Source organism: Erpetoichthys calabaricus, chromosome 10 (genome assembly GCF_900747795.2).
Source record: "Erpetoichthys calabaricus chromosome 10, fErpCal1.3, whole genome shotgun sequence".
NCBI lineage: Eukaryota > Metazoa > Chordata > Cladistia > Polypteriformes > Polypteridae > Erpetoichthys > Erpetoichthys calabaricus.
Genome location: NC_041403.2, coordinates 48,890,847 through 48,910,340, shown reverse-complemented (window position 1 = coordinate 48,910,340; position 19,494 = coordinate 48,890,847). Strand labels below are relative to the sequence as shown.

Sequence of the window (19,494 nt, the reverse complement as noted above, 5' to 3'; positions counted from 1 at the left end):
ATATATATATATATATATATATATATATATAGGCGTACACACTCACTGCACCCCCTCTCGGGAATCGAACCTCGGAAGTCAGCATCAGAGGCGAAGCCTCTTACGTTGTGCCACGGCGTGTGGTTCGTTTATTTGACAGTATGTAGATCGGGGTAATTACATTCATGGGGTGCAGTCAGTGTGTATGCCTGATGAGCCTAGAATTAGGGTGAAACACGTGTCGCGTACTCTTGCATTATTTGACAGTAAAACTTTGCAACATTCTATGATCTGCTTCTCACAACTGAAGAGGGCACCGTGGCACCCGGGCACAGACAGACAGACGCTGGATGTCCAAAAACACACATTATTTATTTGCAAAATATGTCACACCGCCCCACCACCAGCTGAAGCCTGTAGGGCAAAGTAGCTTGTCCTGTGAGGGCTGGTTTTCTCCCACAGCGGGGTGCTGACATACTTTCACCCATGGTCCGGACCAGTAAAAAAACAAGAACAGGGTGCGGAGACATCGTCCCGACGCCAACTACTGCTGTCTTCCGTCACGCCACACTGACAACTTCCCCACAGATGACCGGCCCCATAACACTTGTAACATCGGCGTCCCCTCTGATTTTCCTGTGCCCTCCGGACCTCAAAGCAGGACGGGAACATCCGTGCCTGCATCTCCCCAGCCAAGTTTGGGGCTTCCCTCTGCCCTTGCAGAGAGCGGCCCTTCAACGTATGTGAGCCAGCAAACCCACGTTTCTCATTGTCTCATGGCCCGGCTTTCCTCCTCTGTGTCCTCCTCTTTTTCTGGGGTGCTACGATGATCTGGGTCTCCCTATAGAAGGAAAGGGGACCCCGTGGCCATTCTCGTGGCCCAGGGGAGGTATTGTTCCTCTAGGGGACCCCGTGGCCATTCTCGTGGCCCAGGGGAGGTATTGTCCCTCTCGTGGACCATCCAGGAACCCCAGCTATCTGCCACAATATTAGCCACATCTACATGTTTAGGTTTTATATCATTACTACTACCATTTACTGTATTTTCCTAAATGTAATAATATTTGCTTTGTAAATTGCCCTATTATTTTTGCTAGCTGCAACAACTACTCTAGACAAGATTTTATTTATAGATACCCTGTGCTCTGACCTTCAAGGGTCATGTGAAAAGACAATTTCTCCTTGGGGATTAATACAGTGTACCAATTAACAAAAACCCAAAACAGGCAGTCCATGCATCTTATACTTTCATATCTATTTACCTTTCTTCTTAACAAGGAATACAATCAAGTGACACACACACACACACATATATATGGAAAGTACCAGAGAGGATGGTCTGGCATCCTGATGGGGGTTGAGGAAGATTCCATACCCAGATGGGTCGATGTAATGGAAGGCTCACTGCAGTGGAGAAGCAGCCAGGCTGAACGGAGCCTCAATTGGTATCAGGAACTAGTAATGGAAGAACTGGGGAAATTGCTTTTTATGGACAAATCATCCCCCAGCGCCCCAAAGTGTCAATACAGATAGTCAGATAGATAGATAGATAGATTTTTACTTTTTAATTGCTTTATTTGCTGATTTACTGTCATTTTCACATTCTCACCTCTTTCTAATAATATCCAGGATTAAGTCATGCTTCATTTACTTGTATCAGTAATATAGTCCCTGGTAAGTATTTGGGTTGTTTGTATAATTTACTTTATTTGATTTATTTATTTATTTTTTTGTGGGAAGAGTTGTATGACTTAAGTTTTGTAAGTAATTATTTTCTTGAGCTTGATGAAGTGCATTTTCAAGCTTAATCCAGGTATTTATCATGAATGCTATATTGGGACAAAAACAATTGAAGGATTGGGAATGATTTTAAAGACTGACAATAACGCAATATATTACAAAAGTCTTTAAAAACCTCAAGTTTGAAAATACCACAACATAATTATATTCCAGGGAAAATAAATTATAGAAGACTTCCTACCCAGGGTTACATTTTAACTGCCCCTAATACTGCCAATATACTGTTGGTTGAGACTCTGATCGATCCTCTTCTGGAAAGAATTGATTGAGAAAATTGATTAAAGGATGAAATACAAATAAGTTCAGAAGATGCCAAAACGCATTAGAATCAATAGGCACTTAAAGACTGAATTTGCCTTAGCAAAAATGGATCTTGAATTGCTTCAGTTACATGTCTATGTATACGCAAATATAAATGTCACTTAAAGCCTTGGAATATAATTTACGCATTGATGAATAATTCATAGGATGATACAAATTCAAAGTAGGAACAGGTCTGGAGCAGCTGAGTGGGCGATCACTTCCCGCTAGAGGTGTACTTGCCTGTGTGAGGGCGCGCTCTCCGATATAAGACTCGCACCTCCGCTTTGGGTCAAACATTAAAAGAAGAGTGGCAGGGGAAGAATAACTGCGCTGTAGCGCTGCGGAATTCACCAGACTGCAATCTTTTCTGTAATTCAGAGGGTTATTGGAGCCCACCCACCACAGGTGAGACTCGAAGCAAAAGAGACGGCAGTCGCCGCACCCCTCGAATCATTATTATCGTGGAAGCGCAGAGTTGAGCACATTTCACCGAGGAGACGCACACGAGCTCACCGCCTCGCCAGGAGGGTACTCGGGAGAGTCATGTATATCCTTTAAAATCTTTTGGCTGCTTTACCCACCTCTGTTTACCATGTCGCGGTCGTAAAGCGGGAACAACTTGAACCTCAGTCAGAGCTGCTTTGGAGTTTACATGTTCACCCCGAGACTGCGACTCCTGAAGTCCGGCAACAGGCTGCTAAGTTTTCAGGTGACTCGAAATCCATCAGGTGGGTGCGAGTTATTGCGTTCAGTCGTGGAATAACGTCCCGTCCAGGGTTATTTGGTGACTTGCATGGATCTCCGTGAACACAGCTGTACATTGGAAAGATTAGGTTCGAAACAGTACAAAGAGATGAATACATGTTTTTAATCATTATCCGATTTTATCTTTCCCGAGTATGAAACGGTGCTGCAGTTTCGTTTTCCATTTGGCACTTAAAAGCAGTTACTGTCATTATTTCTGATACGTATATTAATGTTGTAGCGTTGCGTCTGACCGGAATTCTTTTGACTCGGCTGCGCCGCTGTCTGTATTAAATTATTTTAGGAAATTCAGCAATACTGCACAATTACTAAAGCTCTTTTTAAAAAAATTTAACCCCTTAATTTTATGTTAATTCTTAGTTTTCAGATTTGGCCACTCTCAAACAGTAAAGAGAAAATCACAGCCAGTTATGAGCCTGATAATTGTATCAGCTTCTATATTACTTGTATTTATCTATTGTGATTTTACTTACTAATCCTCTGAAATAAGACACTCTGGCAGTTTAAAGGAAGGAATAAACCTGGCACGTCGACCCATTATGCAGTCATTAAAGCCTCGCTATTGTTAAATTTCGCACTGCTGTAAAATATCGACTCGCTTGTTAACCGTGTGGTGTGATGAACGTGATCGGCTGAAATGAAATTTTATTTTGCTGTTACAAATCATCAGTGAGTGGCGCCTTGAGGTAGAGATGCAACTTCAGTTTCTACACCTAATTTCACGTCTCATTTGGGTTTCTTGACCAAAGACCGCCGCTATGCTTAGCTGACAAGCTTCAACTGCCCCCTTGCCTCCGTCTTCCCCTGCGGACTTCGATTCCCAGTTCGAGGTTATTGTTGTAGATATAGGATCCTGCAATTGTTTTTTTTTTTTTTTTTTTTGGAGGTGGGGGATTTGCTTTCTGATATTTCGGCTTTCTAACTGTTTAGTCAATATGTCGCTTCTATACATTTCTCACGAATTATTTAAACTTCACAAACTTGACTAGATTCCAGAAACGATATACATTAAACATAAATACAACTAGTTTAGCGAATCAATTACTTGCACAACAAATATGAATAAAAAGGAAGGTGTTATATTTCTTGTTTGACGTCCCAGGTTCTTAAGACATAATTGTACAATAAACTGAAAAAACAAAAGTCAATAAAAGCATGCATTGCAGCGCACATTGCAGTGGAGTGCGTAAAGTGTACTTCCTGTTTTTAACTGTTCAATACTCCTTACATATTTTTTCATCTTTTGCGACATTAAACAGCAAGAAGAAAATGATTAGGGCACACAACCCCTACAGGTATTGATCTTGTTGCATAAAATACTTCTCAGTTGATTAATTAGTTTTTTAAAGATATTTTTTTTTACTTACCTTTTAATCCGATTATATCGAAATGAACCAAGCCTCACCAAGTCGCAGATTAATGCTGAGGATGTCAGTTTCTGAATACAACAAATACTGTATGCCTTTTAAATTAATGTTATGTTTATTCTTACGTATATAGCACTGTTCTCAATGGAGGTGGGCATATACTTGTTTAATAAGAAATGTATACCGTTATAAAAAGTGAAGCAGATGTCTAATTTTGTAAAATATTTTAAAGAGATGTCTTGTTATTTTGACTGGAGATGGCTGACAGAGTAATACATTCAATCTTAGGAAATTGTGTTTCCTTGAAAATATCATCCATCCATCCATCCATTTTCCAACCCGCTGAATCCGAACACAGGGTCACGGGGGTCTGCTGGAGCCAATCCCAGCCAACACAGGGCACAAGGCAGAAAACAATCCTGGGCAGGGTGCCAACCCACCGCAGGACACACACAAACACACCCACACACCAAGCACACACTAGGGCCAATTTAGAATCGCCAATCCACCTAACCTTCATGTCTTAGGAATGTGGGAGGAAACCGGAGCGCCCGGAGGAAACCCACGCAGACACGGGGAGAACATGCAAACTCCACGCAGGGAGGACCCGGGAATCGAACCCAGGTCCCCAGATTTCCCAACTGCGAGGCAGCAGCGCTACCCACTGCACCACCGTGCCGCCCTTGAAAATATCAGTTTGACTGAATCAAGGATTCATTACCTTTTTTGCAGCTTCCTTGTAGGTTGTCTAATGACTCAAAGTAATTGCTGTATTTCTTGAGAAACCATACTTAAATTATGGTCATTTTTATTCATATTCTAGGGGCACAGTCAGTCTCCTAGATGGGGGTGGCCTTTATTCCAAAAAAAAATCGCTTACTGTATTGTTCATTTTCAGTATATCTTGTATATTTCTCATGGAAAGGTTAACATAGAGATACAAGATATACCTAAATTTTCAAACAGGAACATTTATTTTGTATATTCAAAACATAGCTTTATCTCTCATTCCAGTTCCCAAAACAGGCAAAATGCTGCCAATATTTTTGTTTATAAATGAACTAAATAAATACACTCTGTGCAATAACTGTAAAATAGAACTCAATATTTGATAATACTAAAACCTTATACTATCATGCCTTTTGACATATAAAGCAGGAGCATCAACAAAAAAAACAAACCAGTATTATAAGTCATTGGCAATAAGTGGCTGCTCAATGTATTTGTTTCAATAGTTCTGTAGTATTCTTATTAAAGACAGGAAGTTCCCCGGAGTTATCAGATTCCTTGTCACCTCTGGCCACTACACTAGTGACCACAGAAGAGCATGGCATCTGCCATCAACTTTAGCAAATGTCTGCTTTCTTTGATGGTCACTGCTCTTTTTCAGTCCAATATGACTGAGACCTGACTGTTCTTTCAGTAGATGGGACAAAAACCTTTGCTCTGTTGATTACAAGCTTTGTGTTTATGCTTGCCTGTTGCTATACATTTTATGCCATTTCACAAATGGAGAACTGATTAATACTCCCATGTGCATCCTGTCACTTTCACTTGTAAAAAGAGCACAACAGACTCAAAAGGCACCATTGCATTTTGTGCTGTATACCAACCAGACACCATATTTATTATGCCAAATAAATGTGAACACCTAGCTACATGTACCAATAAGTTTTAGGTAGATGTGGTTTTTTGTTGGTTTTTCATGATGTCTCAATATGGTGTTTCTGACCCTCTGACATAAATTGCACTCTTTGGTTAATGTCTGTTGGCAATTTTGTGGTGTAAATATAAAGTTCTGAATCCCAGATCATTTTATCAGTTTCATTTGGTTTGCATTGCTGAGGTGGTGCACATGAATGCAGGTGCAAATTGTCATCAGTAGAGTTGCCTGTAACAGATAAATTGATAAGTGCATAGCTTATGCTGTTAAAAATTAAGCCATATCAACTGACATTATTAAACATATATAAACCTAGCTAACAGTACGTCCAAACCTTTTTGGCCAGGAGGAGCTTAAGATGTGCCTGGCTGATTTTCAGATTCATTAGTGCCTGAAAATTTGATTGTCAAGTTCACACGTTACCATAGTCCCAATCCTATTCTCATTTGTTCAGTATTTAAACATCACAAATATTACAGCATTGTTGCAGTACAACTGTTAGCTCAAAAAACCTCTGATCTGTATTTAGTTGATTATTCACTGTCTCTGTCAATAGCATTGCCTTGCAATCCAACCTGCTCCTGTGGCATACCATTTGTGCCTAAGTGTGAAAAGAAAAGAGCAACTAGGAAATTGCCAACTGCAGCAATATCTATGTATATCTATGAGATAGATATAAATGAATCATTAACTTTTGGAAAAACTCCCAACAAATTTCAAAACCTCAGTATCTAATTTGAAAAACTGGATATCAATTTTCAAAAGCTTATCAAATTTTAAACTAACTGACAATATCCGTGTTATTACTGCCGATATTAAGGAAAATGGATTAAATGTTAAAATAGCCTGCCATAGTGTCTAGAGCTGCCACCTCATAGCTCTAAATGTGAGTAGTAGCAGTGTTGCCCCTGGCTAAACCCTATGCAGGACCACCTTCTTGGGCTCCCAACATGTATCCGCCCCTCTTTGAATCCACTTCTTTAGTATTTCTTATAACAGCATTAAGTTGAACAATAAATATATAAATAAATAAAGCATACATCACAAACCTAACTATTTTATTTATTTCCTAAATTAAGGCCTAATTAGTAGTAATAATGGTTCAGGTTATCAATGTGCTGTTACTTGATATACGCAACAGTATTGCTTGTGACGAGTTATGACAACAAAAGCAATTTTAATATTACTGCTGCTACTACTACTACTACTACAACTATACTACTACTGCTAATAATAAGAATAAATACTACTAATAATAAGAGTAAAAATACTCCCACTACTACTAATAAAAATTTTAATACTGCTACTGAAGTGCTTAGTAGACGTTCTTAAAGCAGTAAATACAGAATGAAAAAAAGCTGAATGAATATATAAATATGAACATGTGAATGTATCGCCTACACTTGAGAATTAATCTAAACTTCAGTTGATCCTTCCAAAGACAGCAGATAGCCATAAGAGGTTAACTAAACCGGTAGTGTTAGTTGCCAATATAATTAACCAACAATTTAAGTTAATTTGAGCTAGATTACTATCTTTGTGTGTCAAAGTTGCTTGCCTGGTGTTTTTCCACAATTCAGACAGGCAACTAGTAAGCAAGAGAGCTTCTGTGTTGGTGAAATTTACAAACAGGTCCTCAATGCAATAACACTCGGAGTGCTTAATATGTTGACTAACATTAGAAGCCTTTAGCAATGTGCATAGGTCCTGAGGTCTAAATAGTGGAAAGAGATAACCCACAACCATGTGTTGGCTAGGTACTATAACATCAGATAATTTCTGTTAAACACTCCATATCAAAGCTATTATACATAATGCTATTGTTATTTCAGTGTTGCTCCAGTAAACCACTAGCTTTAGTGTAGTGGCAATTGATGTAACGTACGTTAGCTAACTGCAAGGTAGACAGTTTTCGATTTTTAAACACACCTTCAAGTGCAGCACAAGTGGCTTCTTCATGGTTTGTTTTTGTTTTCTTTTCTGTACTCTTGACTGGTGTTGACATGAAGCCATCTCTCTGCTTGTTAATGAAAAGTTATCACAGCAGGTGGCTGCCAGCGACGTTAAATCGATGATTAATGAAACGATAGCACCTTTAGGCGAGTCCCGCCTCACACCAGTCCTTTGATTGTGGGCCCCACACACCGTGTTTGATTTGTGTGTAGGAAGGGGCGGCTCTGAATGCTAGCCCTGGTAATGTGTGACATTTTCTCTGTTACACCTGCAAATCCAGACTGACCCTGGTATGGCGTGTGACTAATGTTCCATCCACAGTGGATTTCTGCCTTATGTTTGCTCTTTACAGATGTTATACAAGTTATTGGGAAGTGAGTGCTTAGCTACCGAAATATGTGACACAGATCTGATCTGTTAAGAAAATAGTGAACAGCAATAACACACTGAATTTAAACCAACCTTTGTTTGTGGTACTAAATCTGATACAGATTGCAAAGGTTTTCTTTGGATAGTCTGGTTTCCTCCCACACTGCAAAAATAGCCATCTCTATTCTTGATGATCCTGCCTTGTGCCCTGTGTTGGCTGGGATTGGCTCCAGCAGACCCCCGTGACCCTGTGTTCGGATTCAGCGGGTTGGAAAATGGATGGATGGATATTCTTGATGATTTATTGTCCTTGTTGAGACTGCATATTCTCTCTCTTCTCGTTTGTGCCTAGGTTTTCCTCCCTCGTCCCCTAAGACGTGCTGGTTAGATTAATAATTTCCATTTACAAATTGTGGGTGTATTAGCAAGTGGATCCTGTGGTTAGGCCTTTACAGGGTTGCTTCCTAACTTGTTCCCTGTGCTGCAGGGACAGGCTCTGGTTTCTGTGACCCTGAATTGGATTAACCAGATTTGAAAATGGTATTGTATATTATTTTTCTTGTATCAATGCAGCAGTACTCACTTAAGTCCTCTGATTAGATTTAGGATGCAGAGAATCAACAACAGAGAACATTTAAGTACAAAACTGCTGTGAAAAATCATGAAAAATACAAATTAACCTGCTTACTAAAAGTAATTCCACAAAATAGAGTAAGCAGAAACCTTAACACAATTGTACATACTGAATAATTAAAAATTATATAAAGCATCAATCAATCAATCATCAGTTCTTCTGTACTCAATTTATCAACACATGTATATAATTCCACTATAGGCATATTATAAAGGAGGAATAATTTTTACACAAGAAAAAAACTGTTGCCCATAAGACAAAGAAACACATGTCAAAAACAAAACCTGATTAACAACTCAATTAGAGAGAGATAATGTACTGCAAGTCTGCTTCTGGTTTTAAAGCATTTAACAAATTAATAAATCTTACCAACGGATGTGTGAGGCTGTAGAACTAAACTCAAATTAAACACAAACTTTCTTTATATATTATCTTGAATGCCACTGTTGACACAAGTAATGATGTACATCTCAGAAGAATAATTCTGCAGCCCTTTTACTGGTAATTATTATGGAGCTTCCTCACCTACAGAGCGTAACAAAGAGTGAACAAGCATGTATTGATCACACAGATATTGATAAAAAGCAAGACAAAAATAATTTAAAAATTGTTTGTATTCATAGCACTTTGCTTTATTTCAAACCTTTCCTGGTTTGTATTGAATATGATTACTGAAAGTATCCCTTGCCTTCCAGTCATTATGAATAAAACATCTCATTTTCTAACTTTTTATTACTAAACATTAATGTTATATTCAGCCTATAACATGTAGGTGGCTACAAACATATCTTTAATCAATGTTTAAAATACATTAGGACATAAAAAATGATTAATCACGTATGTACATTGCTATTGCATGAAAGCAAAAAACATCAGAATGAGTAAAAGTTTTCTATTAGTTGCATTATACTTTTATACAGAACTAGACATTAAGCCCGTTACAATAATGGGCGCTAGAATAGTAGTGCATAAACATTAGTAGGAACAGTCTATATTAAATGGCAAAGGACCGTCTATTTTCTGTTACAATAGATAGATAGATAGATAGATAGATAGATACTTTATTAATCCCAATGGGAAATTCACAATCCAGTAATACTGGCTTGTATGTGGCTGTAATATGCATCACTGTACTATGTGCCTTTAATTTTCTCTCGCAGTAATCCATCTCTCCAGCAAGTATTTTAATCTGTGCTGGCGTGCAGCTGATTATTGTATGTATGGCGTCTCCCCAGCAATGGATTTTATGTGCGCAAAAATAAATCTACTTTTAAAAGTCATCCTATTGTAATATCATGAAAATTCGTATATTTAGGAAAACGCATTACACTTTACCGGGCCAAGTTTGTTAATCGCAAATCTGACATCCTCAGAGTGAACAACAAACACTAATCCCACCTCTTTGGGGAAGCTGGTCTCCACGTCTCAGTACCCGATTGGATTTTTCGTGCGTTATGTTTTAGGTCTTACCTCATTTACTGAAATCCAATTGGATCGGCCGTGCGATATTTTATAGGTCCCGTCCTCTCTGTCTTGTGTGATATGTCAGGCGGCCTTTGAAGCATCGCACCGTGCCCTGCGCATGTGCACTTCACCAGAAGACACACACACACACACACGGACACATGGACGCACACAGGGATTTTATTAAAGAGGATATTTACACTGAAAGTACTACTCCATGATGTTTAATAGCACACTCATTTTTTGAATTGCAAGAAAGTAGCAAAGGAGGGTGAATTGACTCCTTCAGGGTCCAACGAGTCAGTCCAGCCCCGTCCAATACTTTATCCACTGGGCCACAAGGACATAGTGTTTTCTAGTAGTATTGTACAAAGAAAGCAAGATATTCTGGCAGACACTGAATTGGTAACCCACAGAATACGAAAATATGGAATTTAAATTGATATTTTCTTCCACTGTTCATCTCGCTTCCCTCCCACACTCCAGACTAAATTGGTTAAGTGTGAATGAGTGAGTTTGTGCCTGATTGTATCTGTGTGATGGAGATGTTTTTGTATGGCCGATCCTTTGACCACACAGTAAGCCACTCCAGCTTTGGACTGCGATTTGAACTAAAAACCCTGGCCTCTATTATGAGAGTGAACAAAAGTGACTCTACAGGTTTCTGACTGTGCAAGTGGTTATCTTATAAGAGCATCTCTTGACTTGTATATGCTGATGGACTGATCTGGTTTAGTCTCTTTCTTGCATCTGTTGTTGCCAGCAAAGGCTTCACCTCTCTCCATCCTTAGACTGAAAAAAACAGGGTTTTGAACATTGAACATTTTAAAAATATAAGGACTGTTTTGAAACAAATTGAAGAAAAGGGTAGTATTTCAATGACAAACACAGAGGAACTATATAAGATAGGGCAGAGCAGACTCTCTCTTTTTTTTCCTTAGGTGACTGTGTTCCTTTTAATATGGGAAGTGAAATCCTTCATCTTCTACAGCTCTGTGATGGCCACTACATTTTTCTATGGTGTGGTATGCTGAACTGGTAACTCACTTCAACAGAGACCCACCAAATCAACAAGCTAATTAAAAGGGCTGGCTCTGTTATGGGAAGCACTCCAGACCCCCTGGGGGTCGTAGCAAAGGAGAGAATTTAAACAAAACAGAGTGCCATTATGAACAATGCTGCACATTCTCTCTCTCTGATACACTATCACAGAGTACTTTCAGCCAATAAATTATCCACAGAAGTGAGTCAGGAAACATTACTGGGACTCCTTTAATACCAACAGTAATATGTCAGTCGAACAGTTGCATAATTAGATCTGGACCACCCTGTATTTCTTTAAAGAGCTTCGATAAAAAGCCATATTACCCCTTGGGGACAAATCTATCCTATCTATCTATCCATCCCAATCTTTCCTGATTTCCAGAGCAAAATTAATTCTCACTCAGTCTGTTAACTAACGTTTGTAAACTTTATAACCATTTGCTGCAAGCCCTTCTCGAATCCACATCTGCAGGTAGAACAGTCCCATTTACATAATGCTTCTCAAAGAATGTCCAATCCTATTCATATATAAAAAGCACATCTACTTAGGATTTGTTGTCTTTACAGTTGCAAGCATCCAACCATCATTTCTCCCTTTCAGTGACAATATCCATCTCTGATTCCATACATACTGGATGTTAATGACATGAAATTTCATAAGAATGCCCACCTTTAACCCTTGATGTTTAATCATGGATTGACAGAACCTACACACCACAGCAACCAACTTTTTTCTCCCTCCAACCTAGTAGCTGAGTTTGTAGCATGATGTATTGCATTACCAAACTCTCAAGCAATTTTCTTCATAGTTTGGGCCATTTAATCTTTGAATTGCCATACAATTATCTGCTTGACCCGAGTCCAAAATTCCGTTGCATCAGCACCTGCACTATTAAGATTGCACTGTCAATTTAGTTTATCCTTCTAATTGTTAATTGATTATATGATATATGTTGTAAGCTTGTATCTAATATTTATAGTATGTATTTATTTTTATCTTGCAACAATTACATTTTCAAACCTTAATTAGTTTTTAGTTATAATTGCTCTGTTTAGTCATTGTGTCTGTGGTGTTGTTCTACCATGTATTGTATTGTCACTGCATGTTTCTTTATCTGTGGAGTTAAGAAATGCTTTTCATTTTAATGTGACAGTAAACTGAGCTGAACTGAATAGAATGGAGAATTAAAGACAAATTCTGCAACATTTAGCAAAATATCAAATACTGGATGGGAATTTTACCCAAATATATAACAGTGTGTTCTTTCTAGTTATAGCATATCTAAAACTGCAGCATTACTTATGAAAACACATATTTAAAGATGTGTAACTTCCACAAAAGAAGGAACAGGTTAAGGCATAGCACTATGCTGAATGTAATATTAAGATGGAATGTGAAATTGAACTAAAATGTCTTAATGATCACATTTTACTCTATATATTTGTTACTTAATGATTTAAACATTGTATCCCATGAATCCTTTGATGATTGTGTAAGATGATGATACTTCTTATGATTTTCTAACACAAACTGGTAAATCCCATTCCCTTTTAGGCTTCCCTCAATGCAGTGATGTGTATTAATACCACAGAAGTGACGAACTACAAAAATAACACTGTGGAGCCCGCCATCCTGGTCTCTGTCTTTGCAATGAGTGCTGGTGTCCTGTCTAATTGTCTTGCTTTGATGATCCTTGTGAGTGCATACAGACGCTTTAGGTTGAAGTCAAAAGCAAATTTCCTGTTTTTTGCAGCTGGCTTGGTATTTACTGATTTCCTGGGACATGTCACCAATGGCTCTCTCGCACTATATGTTTATGCACAGCACAAAAACTGGAGTCATTTTGACCCTCATGAAATCTTGTGCAATATTTTTGGAGTTTGCATGGTGTTTTTTGGATTGTGCCCTTTGATTCTTGGCAGTGTAATGGCAGTAGAACGGTGCATAGGCATCACCAACCCTTTGCTACATTCCACCAAGCTGGCTCCCAAACATATGAAGAAGCTCTTGTTTCTGGTGTGGCTTCTGGCCATGTTTGTTGCCTTATTGCCTATAATAGTGGGAAGACACTACAAAGTCCAGGAATCTCGAAGTTGGTGCTTCTTCAAAATTCAGAAATTGGATGGACTGGACAGATGTTTTTTGCTGCTCTTTTCAGTTTTAGGATTACTGTCACTTTTTGCAGCAATGCTTTGCAATACCATCACAGGATTCACCTTAGTGAAATTAAAAATGAAAGAGACAAGACACAGGCAAGGACGATCCCATCATTTTGAAATGATATGTCAATTGCTAGCAATCATGCTGGTTTCCTTTATCTGCTGGGGTCCATTCCTGGTGAGTACAGTTTTTGTTTATGCAACTTTTTATGTAATGCTATGGAATGACATTAAACCCAACATATTAAAGTTGTTTTATTTTCAAAACTCCATGGAATGTACATGTTCATGGGGTGCCCAGTGTATTCTTGCATCCATGTTCTTTTTTTTTCTTCTACTATTTCACTGGAGATATGCTAGTAGCAATACATTGTGACAGTTTAAGGTCTCCGTGACCCCTTGAACCCTCAGACCACACGTCAAACACCAGGTAAAATCCAAAGATGAATACTTATTATTATATCTAACGTGCACAAAGCACCTACACTCCACAATACTCATATAATTAATAAACAATAATCCAATGAATAAACAATCCTCCACACTCCCAGACGCGTTGCCACCCTTCCGCTCAGCTCAGTGTCTGGGCTTTCCCACAGTCCTTTTATACCCCCTGACCCAGAGGTGTTCCTGTCCAACAATCCACAAGTCCTTATGACTTCCGGGTCAGGGTAAAAGTCTTTTTCCTCAACCCGGAAGCACGTCGTTTCTTCTTGTCATGTGATCATGACGCACTTCCGGGTTATAGGGCATGTAAGAGTCCTTCAGCCTCCCTGCAGCGTCCTGTGGTGGGCCCCACAATGTCCAGCAGGGTTGGGAATAAAAACTTCATTGTCCATAATTCCCTGCTGGTGTTCGGGGCACTTCCATGCTACAGGGAGGGCTCCATCTAGCGGCCTGGGGGTATTGGCCGGGGTAAATGGCCGGCCATCCCTCACAACATTTAAGGCATAAATCAACATTTTAAAGCAAAAAGCACTAGATTATCTTGTTTTCCTGACTACACAATCCAAAGAGACTATTACAGTATGTATGATGTTACAGTTTTCTTTTCAACTTCATTCTCAAACAATGCCCAAAACCTATTAAGAAGTCTGTGTTCAGAAACTATTAAGCAGGTTAACAGAATGTTTATTTATATAATATAAACTCCAAGGAGGTTAGTCTCAAGCTTTAGAATGCTCTAGTGAGGCCTCATCTGGAGTACTGTGTGCAGTTTTGGTCTCCAGGCTACAGACAGTGCTGGAAAAAGTCCATAGAAGAGCGACTAGGCTAATACCAGGGCTACAGAAGATGAGTTATGAGGAAAGATTAAAAGAGCTGAGCCTTTTCAGTTTAAACGAAAGAAGATTAAGAGGTAGTATGATTGAAATATTTAAAATTATGAAGGAACTTAGTACTGTGTATCTTGAGACTGATGCATTAAAATGACTTCATCAAGAACATGGGGATAAAGTTGGAAACTTATTGAGGGTAAATTTTGCACAAACATTAGGAACTTTTTTCTTTACACAGAGAACCAAAGACGCATGGAATAAGTTACCAAGTAGTGTGGCAGACAGTAGGACTTTAGGGACTTTCAGAACTCGACTTGATGATGTTATTTTAGAATAATTTAAGTGGACGGGACTAGAAAGCTTTGTTGAGCTGAATGGCCTGTTCACAGATTGTTCTACTGCTCTTTAATTATCAGTGATTCAGTGTGCAGGATCTTTATGTCTTAACGACTGTTGTCCCTTTTATGCAGTTGGTAGGAGTCACAGCTAATATGTTGATGTTCAGTAAAAACTTGGATAATTAAGGCTTCTGAAACATTTACTACATTAATAGCCCTTGTCATCACTGCAGCCGTGGTCAGATACTTGGAAAAGTAGTTTTTATCCAAGGCTTTATGTGCGGCACCTGTCTGTGAAGCTTTCAGTGGGCAGATATCATTGCTTACCCCACGAATGGTACAATTTCACTTTGAAGCTATACAGTAATAACTTCATTCTTTCCCCAAATAGAGAGACATTTCAACTTCACAATTTTTTTTAAAGTAAATCTTGCTGAAAACTACAAAATACCTTTTTATATAGTGATAACAATAAAACCATTTTAAAGACATTCCAGATTTGATTAAACTAATTTTCTTTACAGCCATTTTTATTATTTTTTTGGGTGCACTGGGAAACATTCACACTTTCACAATACTTGAAGAGTACAGTGGTTTAATGCATCTCTGCATGGTAGTTGCATAATTTTTATATTTTCTGTTTATTATCACACTTGAATATCTTGTCAATTTACTGTAAATTAGACCAGTGCTTATGAGCTTGAAGTAATGTTTCTTTATCCAGTTCAGTTTGTAAATTGATTCCAGTGATGCGTTTTCTCCTTTTTTTAATATGGTATAAACCTTCTTTCACCTGCTCAAGGTTCCATTCTTAATAAGTCTTGTTTGATCAGAAGAGTCGATGTTTAGTTAATAAGACAATAAGTACTAATCTATTGAGAAATGACTAATAACTTTATCTTTTCTACTTGTACTTGAATGACTAAACTGGCCATGACAGAATTTAATACTCCATGTCACGCAATAATAGATGCCAGTCAACCAATTTTCATGAAAACCTGTGAAGCAGAAATGAACAATTGAAACCAGATTGATGCTTTACTGGTTCAGAATAGAGGCTAGAAGTATGTCTGTTGATATCTGAAAACCTCCCCTGGCTGGAGGCACATACAGCTTCGAGCTGAAGCATGGAATCATAGAGGTGCCAAATGATGTCCAGTGTTCAGTCATGCATTTTGCAACTATTACTCCATAGTGGATGTGGTCTGTAGTTGCTGTGGAGACAACTGTAATAGGTATCCCACAATGTTTTCCTGTGGGTGTGCTGTATCACACACAGAAAGGATGCTGATAACAAGAAAGCATGCCACCAAGCATGCAAGCCAAAAAAATGTTGAGTAAGAGAATGTCACTTGGTCAAACTGTAAAGAACAAGCAAAGGGACTAGCAACTACAATCTTCTTGATTGGATTGCAGCATTATTTGTGTATCTAAGTGGTCAACTAAAAGTCCCAAAGAAGAAGCCAATCTACAGCGGTCCAAGCTGCTCAAGTTCGACATCAGCTTAGTGTGGAGGATGAGCCTGGTCAATGGCTATCTTCTTATGATGTACTGTATTACCTGGCACCCAGAGGATACATGTTCTGTAGTAGTCCATCTCATGTTCCAGATTCTAAAGGTCCCTCAAAATCCTGAGCATCATTCAGTTTCAGTGCAGAATGGCAACAAGAACAATGGCTTCTGAATTCAAGATTTCTTTTTTTTATTATTACAGACAGTGCTTTTGAGAATTATTATGTATCCATATCCACATCACCCATCTCTCTCAGGGTTTGGTCAGGTATGTGTGTGTGTGTGTGTGTGTATATATATATATATATATATATATATATATATATATATATATATATATTGCAACCATGTGCTACAATTATTTAAATTCTGAACATCAACCAACACTTCATCCACAGAATGACAACACAAAAACAAGATTTTAGAAATGTTTGCAATTGTATTAAAAATAAAAATCTGAAATATCACATTGATAATAATTATTCAGACCCTTCTATGATATTTGCGTCCCACCTGCGGTTAATTCCGTTCATTGGACACGATTAGGAAACTCTGATGCCTGGCTATGTATGGTCCCACAGTTAGCAAAAACCAAGCCAGGAGGTCGTAGGAATTGTGTGCAGTGCTTGGAGGCAGAATTGTATTGTGGTATAGACCTGCGTAAGTCTTTAGAAAAGTTTCTGCAGCATTGAAGGTTCCCAAGAGCACATGTGCCTTCATAATTCTTAAATGGAGGCAGTTTGGGACAACCACAACTCTTCTTAGGGCTAGCCACTGGAGCAATTGTGGAAGAAGTGCCATGGTAAGAGAGGTGACCAAGAATCCGATGGTCACTCTGGCTGAGCTCAGGAGAACTTTGGTGGAGGTGAGAGAACCTTCCACAAGGACAACCATCATTGCAACACTCCACCCGCTTGGGCTTTATGATCAACTAGCCAGACAGAAGCCCATATGGAGTTTGCAAAAAGGCATTTGAAGGGTTCTTAGACTGTAAGAAACAGGTGTGTCTGGTCTGATGAAACCAAGATTAGCATCGTGGGTGGAGGAAACCAGGCACTGCTCATCACCTGTGCTATACCATTCCAATGGTGAAACAGGACAGTGGCAGCATCACACTGTAGGGTTGCTTTTCAGCACCAATGGGAATAGAGTAAAGTAGAGAAATATCCTAGATGAAATCCTACTCCAGACCTCTCTGGACCATTAGACTGGGTTGAAGGCTAACCTTCCATTAGGACTATCACCCTAAGCACAAAGCAAAGGCAACACTTCAGTAGTTTAGGTACAACTCTGGGAATTTTCTTGAATTGCCCAGCCAAAGCCCGGACTTGAACTGAATTAAACAAAAAGTGAATTTAAATGAATTTAGCACAAGACTGCAACATAACAAAACATGAATAAGGGAAAGGGTCCAACTGCTTTCTGAATCCACTTTACATAAACTGTGTGTTGGCTTAATTAGTAATTCTAAATTGTCCTATTTGGATGCATGCATCTGTTGCTGCCATACAACTGAATTCAATTTGTCATTATATTTGTGAAAATGCACTGGTAACACGTTGCCACAACAGAGTACAAAACGGAGCAGACACACATCAGTAAACATAACAGTAAATGATAGTAGGAAGTGTCCTATATTTATAAAACTATGGGTTACAGGGAATCTGAGCCTATCCTGACAGCCCTGGACATGCCAGTCCATTGTGGGACCTGCTCATACACATGGGGCCAGTTTGGAATCACTAGTTTATTTAACCGGCGTGTCTGTGGGAATGTGGGAGGAAACCCACAAAGACCTGGGGAGAATGTACAGACTACACAGATACCACATCCAGGTGCAGGATTCAAAGCCAGGATGCTGGAACTGTTTACCCCAAGCACTAAACGCTGTGCTGCCATGCCTCCTAGCAGTAAGTATGAACCCCAGGGACGGATTTTCCTATAGGCTAACTAGGCTTCAGCCTAGGGCCTCAAGATCAAGAGGGGCCTACATTCAAATTGTTAGCAAAATTAAAATTACACTATTCTAAAAACAGTGAACACTAAAACACTGAACCGAAAATAAGGAGAAATTCTACGCGTATGACTAATAAACAAACATAAAAATGTATTGGTTAAGATCAACGCGTATTACGTATTTTATTATCTCTCATGTAATTTACAAACTTAAAAATGGAAGGTGAAAGGGCCTCATAAGTGGAATAGCCTAGGGCCTCTTTTCATATAAATCCGGCCCTGATGAACCCCTATGCTTATGTATGGTAAATATGACAGTTTTCAGGTTAAAAATATAAATGAGGTATAAACATATGACAAGCAGGCAATGTAAGTACCTAAGGTGCAGGGTGTGCCAATACTCAAAACGGCATATAAGTAGTGCAAAAATATTGGTAGTACAGGTGTTTTATACAGAGGAGTTTTAGCACTCCAGTGTTGGCTGAACACTGAAATCTTACTCTGGTACTATGGAATATGCAGTAAATTAGGTATGCAGAACACTATTATCTAGGATATCTGAAACTGCATCATATTAGAATAAGCAAATCTAAATAAAAGCCACGTCACCCTGTACGTCTGACCAGCACAGAATAGCCAATTCATGACACATTTGCATTTTGATGATGTGTGTGCCATGCTAAAGTGGCTAATTCGTCATGCAAATTTAAGGAAGTTGTGTGCAGAGAAACCCATTTCCACAGACCAGCACTGCAGCTGTGGTAACTTAAGAGTACCTAAGGCAGACGCGGGTCACTCTGAGAGTAGAGTTGTGTCCTACTACAATGTGAACACTCTTAAAATCACTGTATCAGCAATTTCCATTACTTTGTGCCATCCACTGTTATGCTTTTCAGCATCACTGAGTCCA

At 38.9% G+C, this 19,494-nt stretch overlaps 1 protein-coding gene across 2 annotated transcripts in view; it reads left to right on the top strand.

Moving 5' to 3' along the window:
• The first annotated feature begins 2,273 nt into the window (after nucleotides 1-2,273).
• The window catches only part of ptgfr (prostaglandin F receptor (FP)), a 34,516-nt gene continuing 17,295 nt past the window's right edge, over nucleotides 2,274-19,494 (top strand). Inside the window, exons 1-2 of one of the 2 annotated variants that reach the window (XM_028811166.2) lie at nucleotides 2,274-2,487; nucleotides 12,897-13,679. In XM_028811166.2, the coding sequence (XP_028666999.1) occupies nucleotides 12,915-13,679 (765 nt within the window). In that variant the 5' untranslated portion in view covers nucleotides 2,274-2,487; nucleotides 12,897-12,914. Of the gene's footprint in view, nucleotides 2,811-12,896; nucleotides 13,680-19,494 lie in introns of both variants that reach the window. The other variant, XM_028811165.2, reaches the window with a different exon arrangement.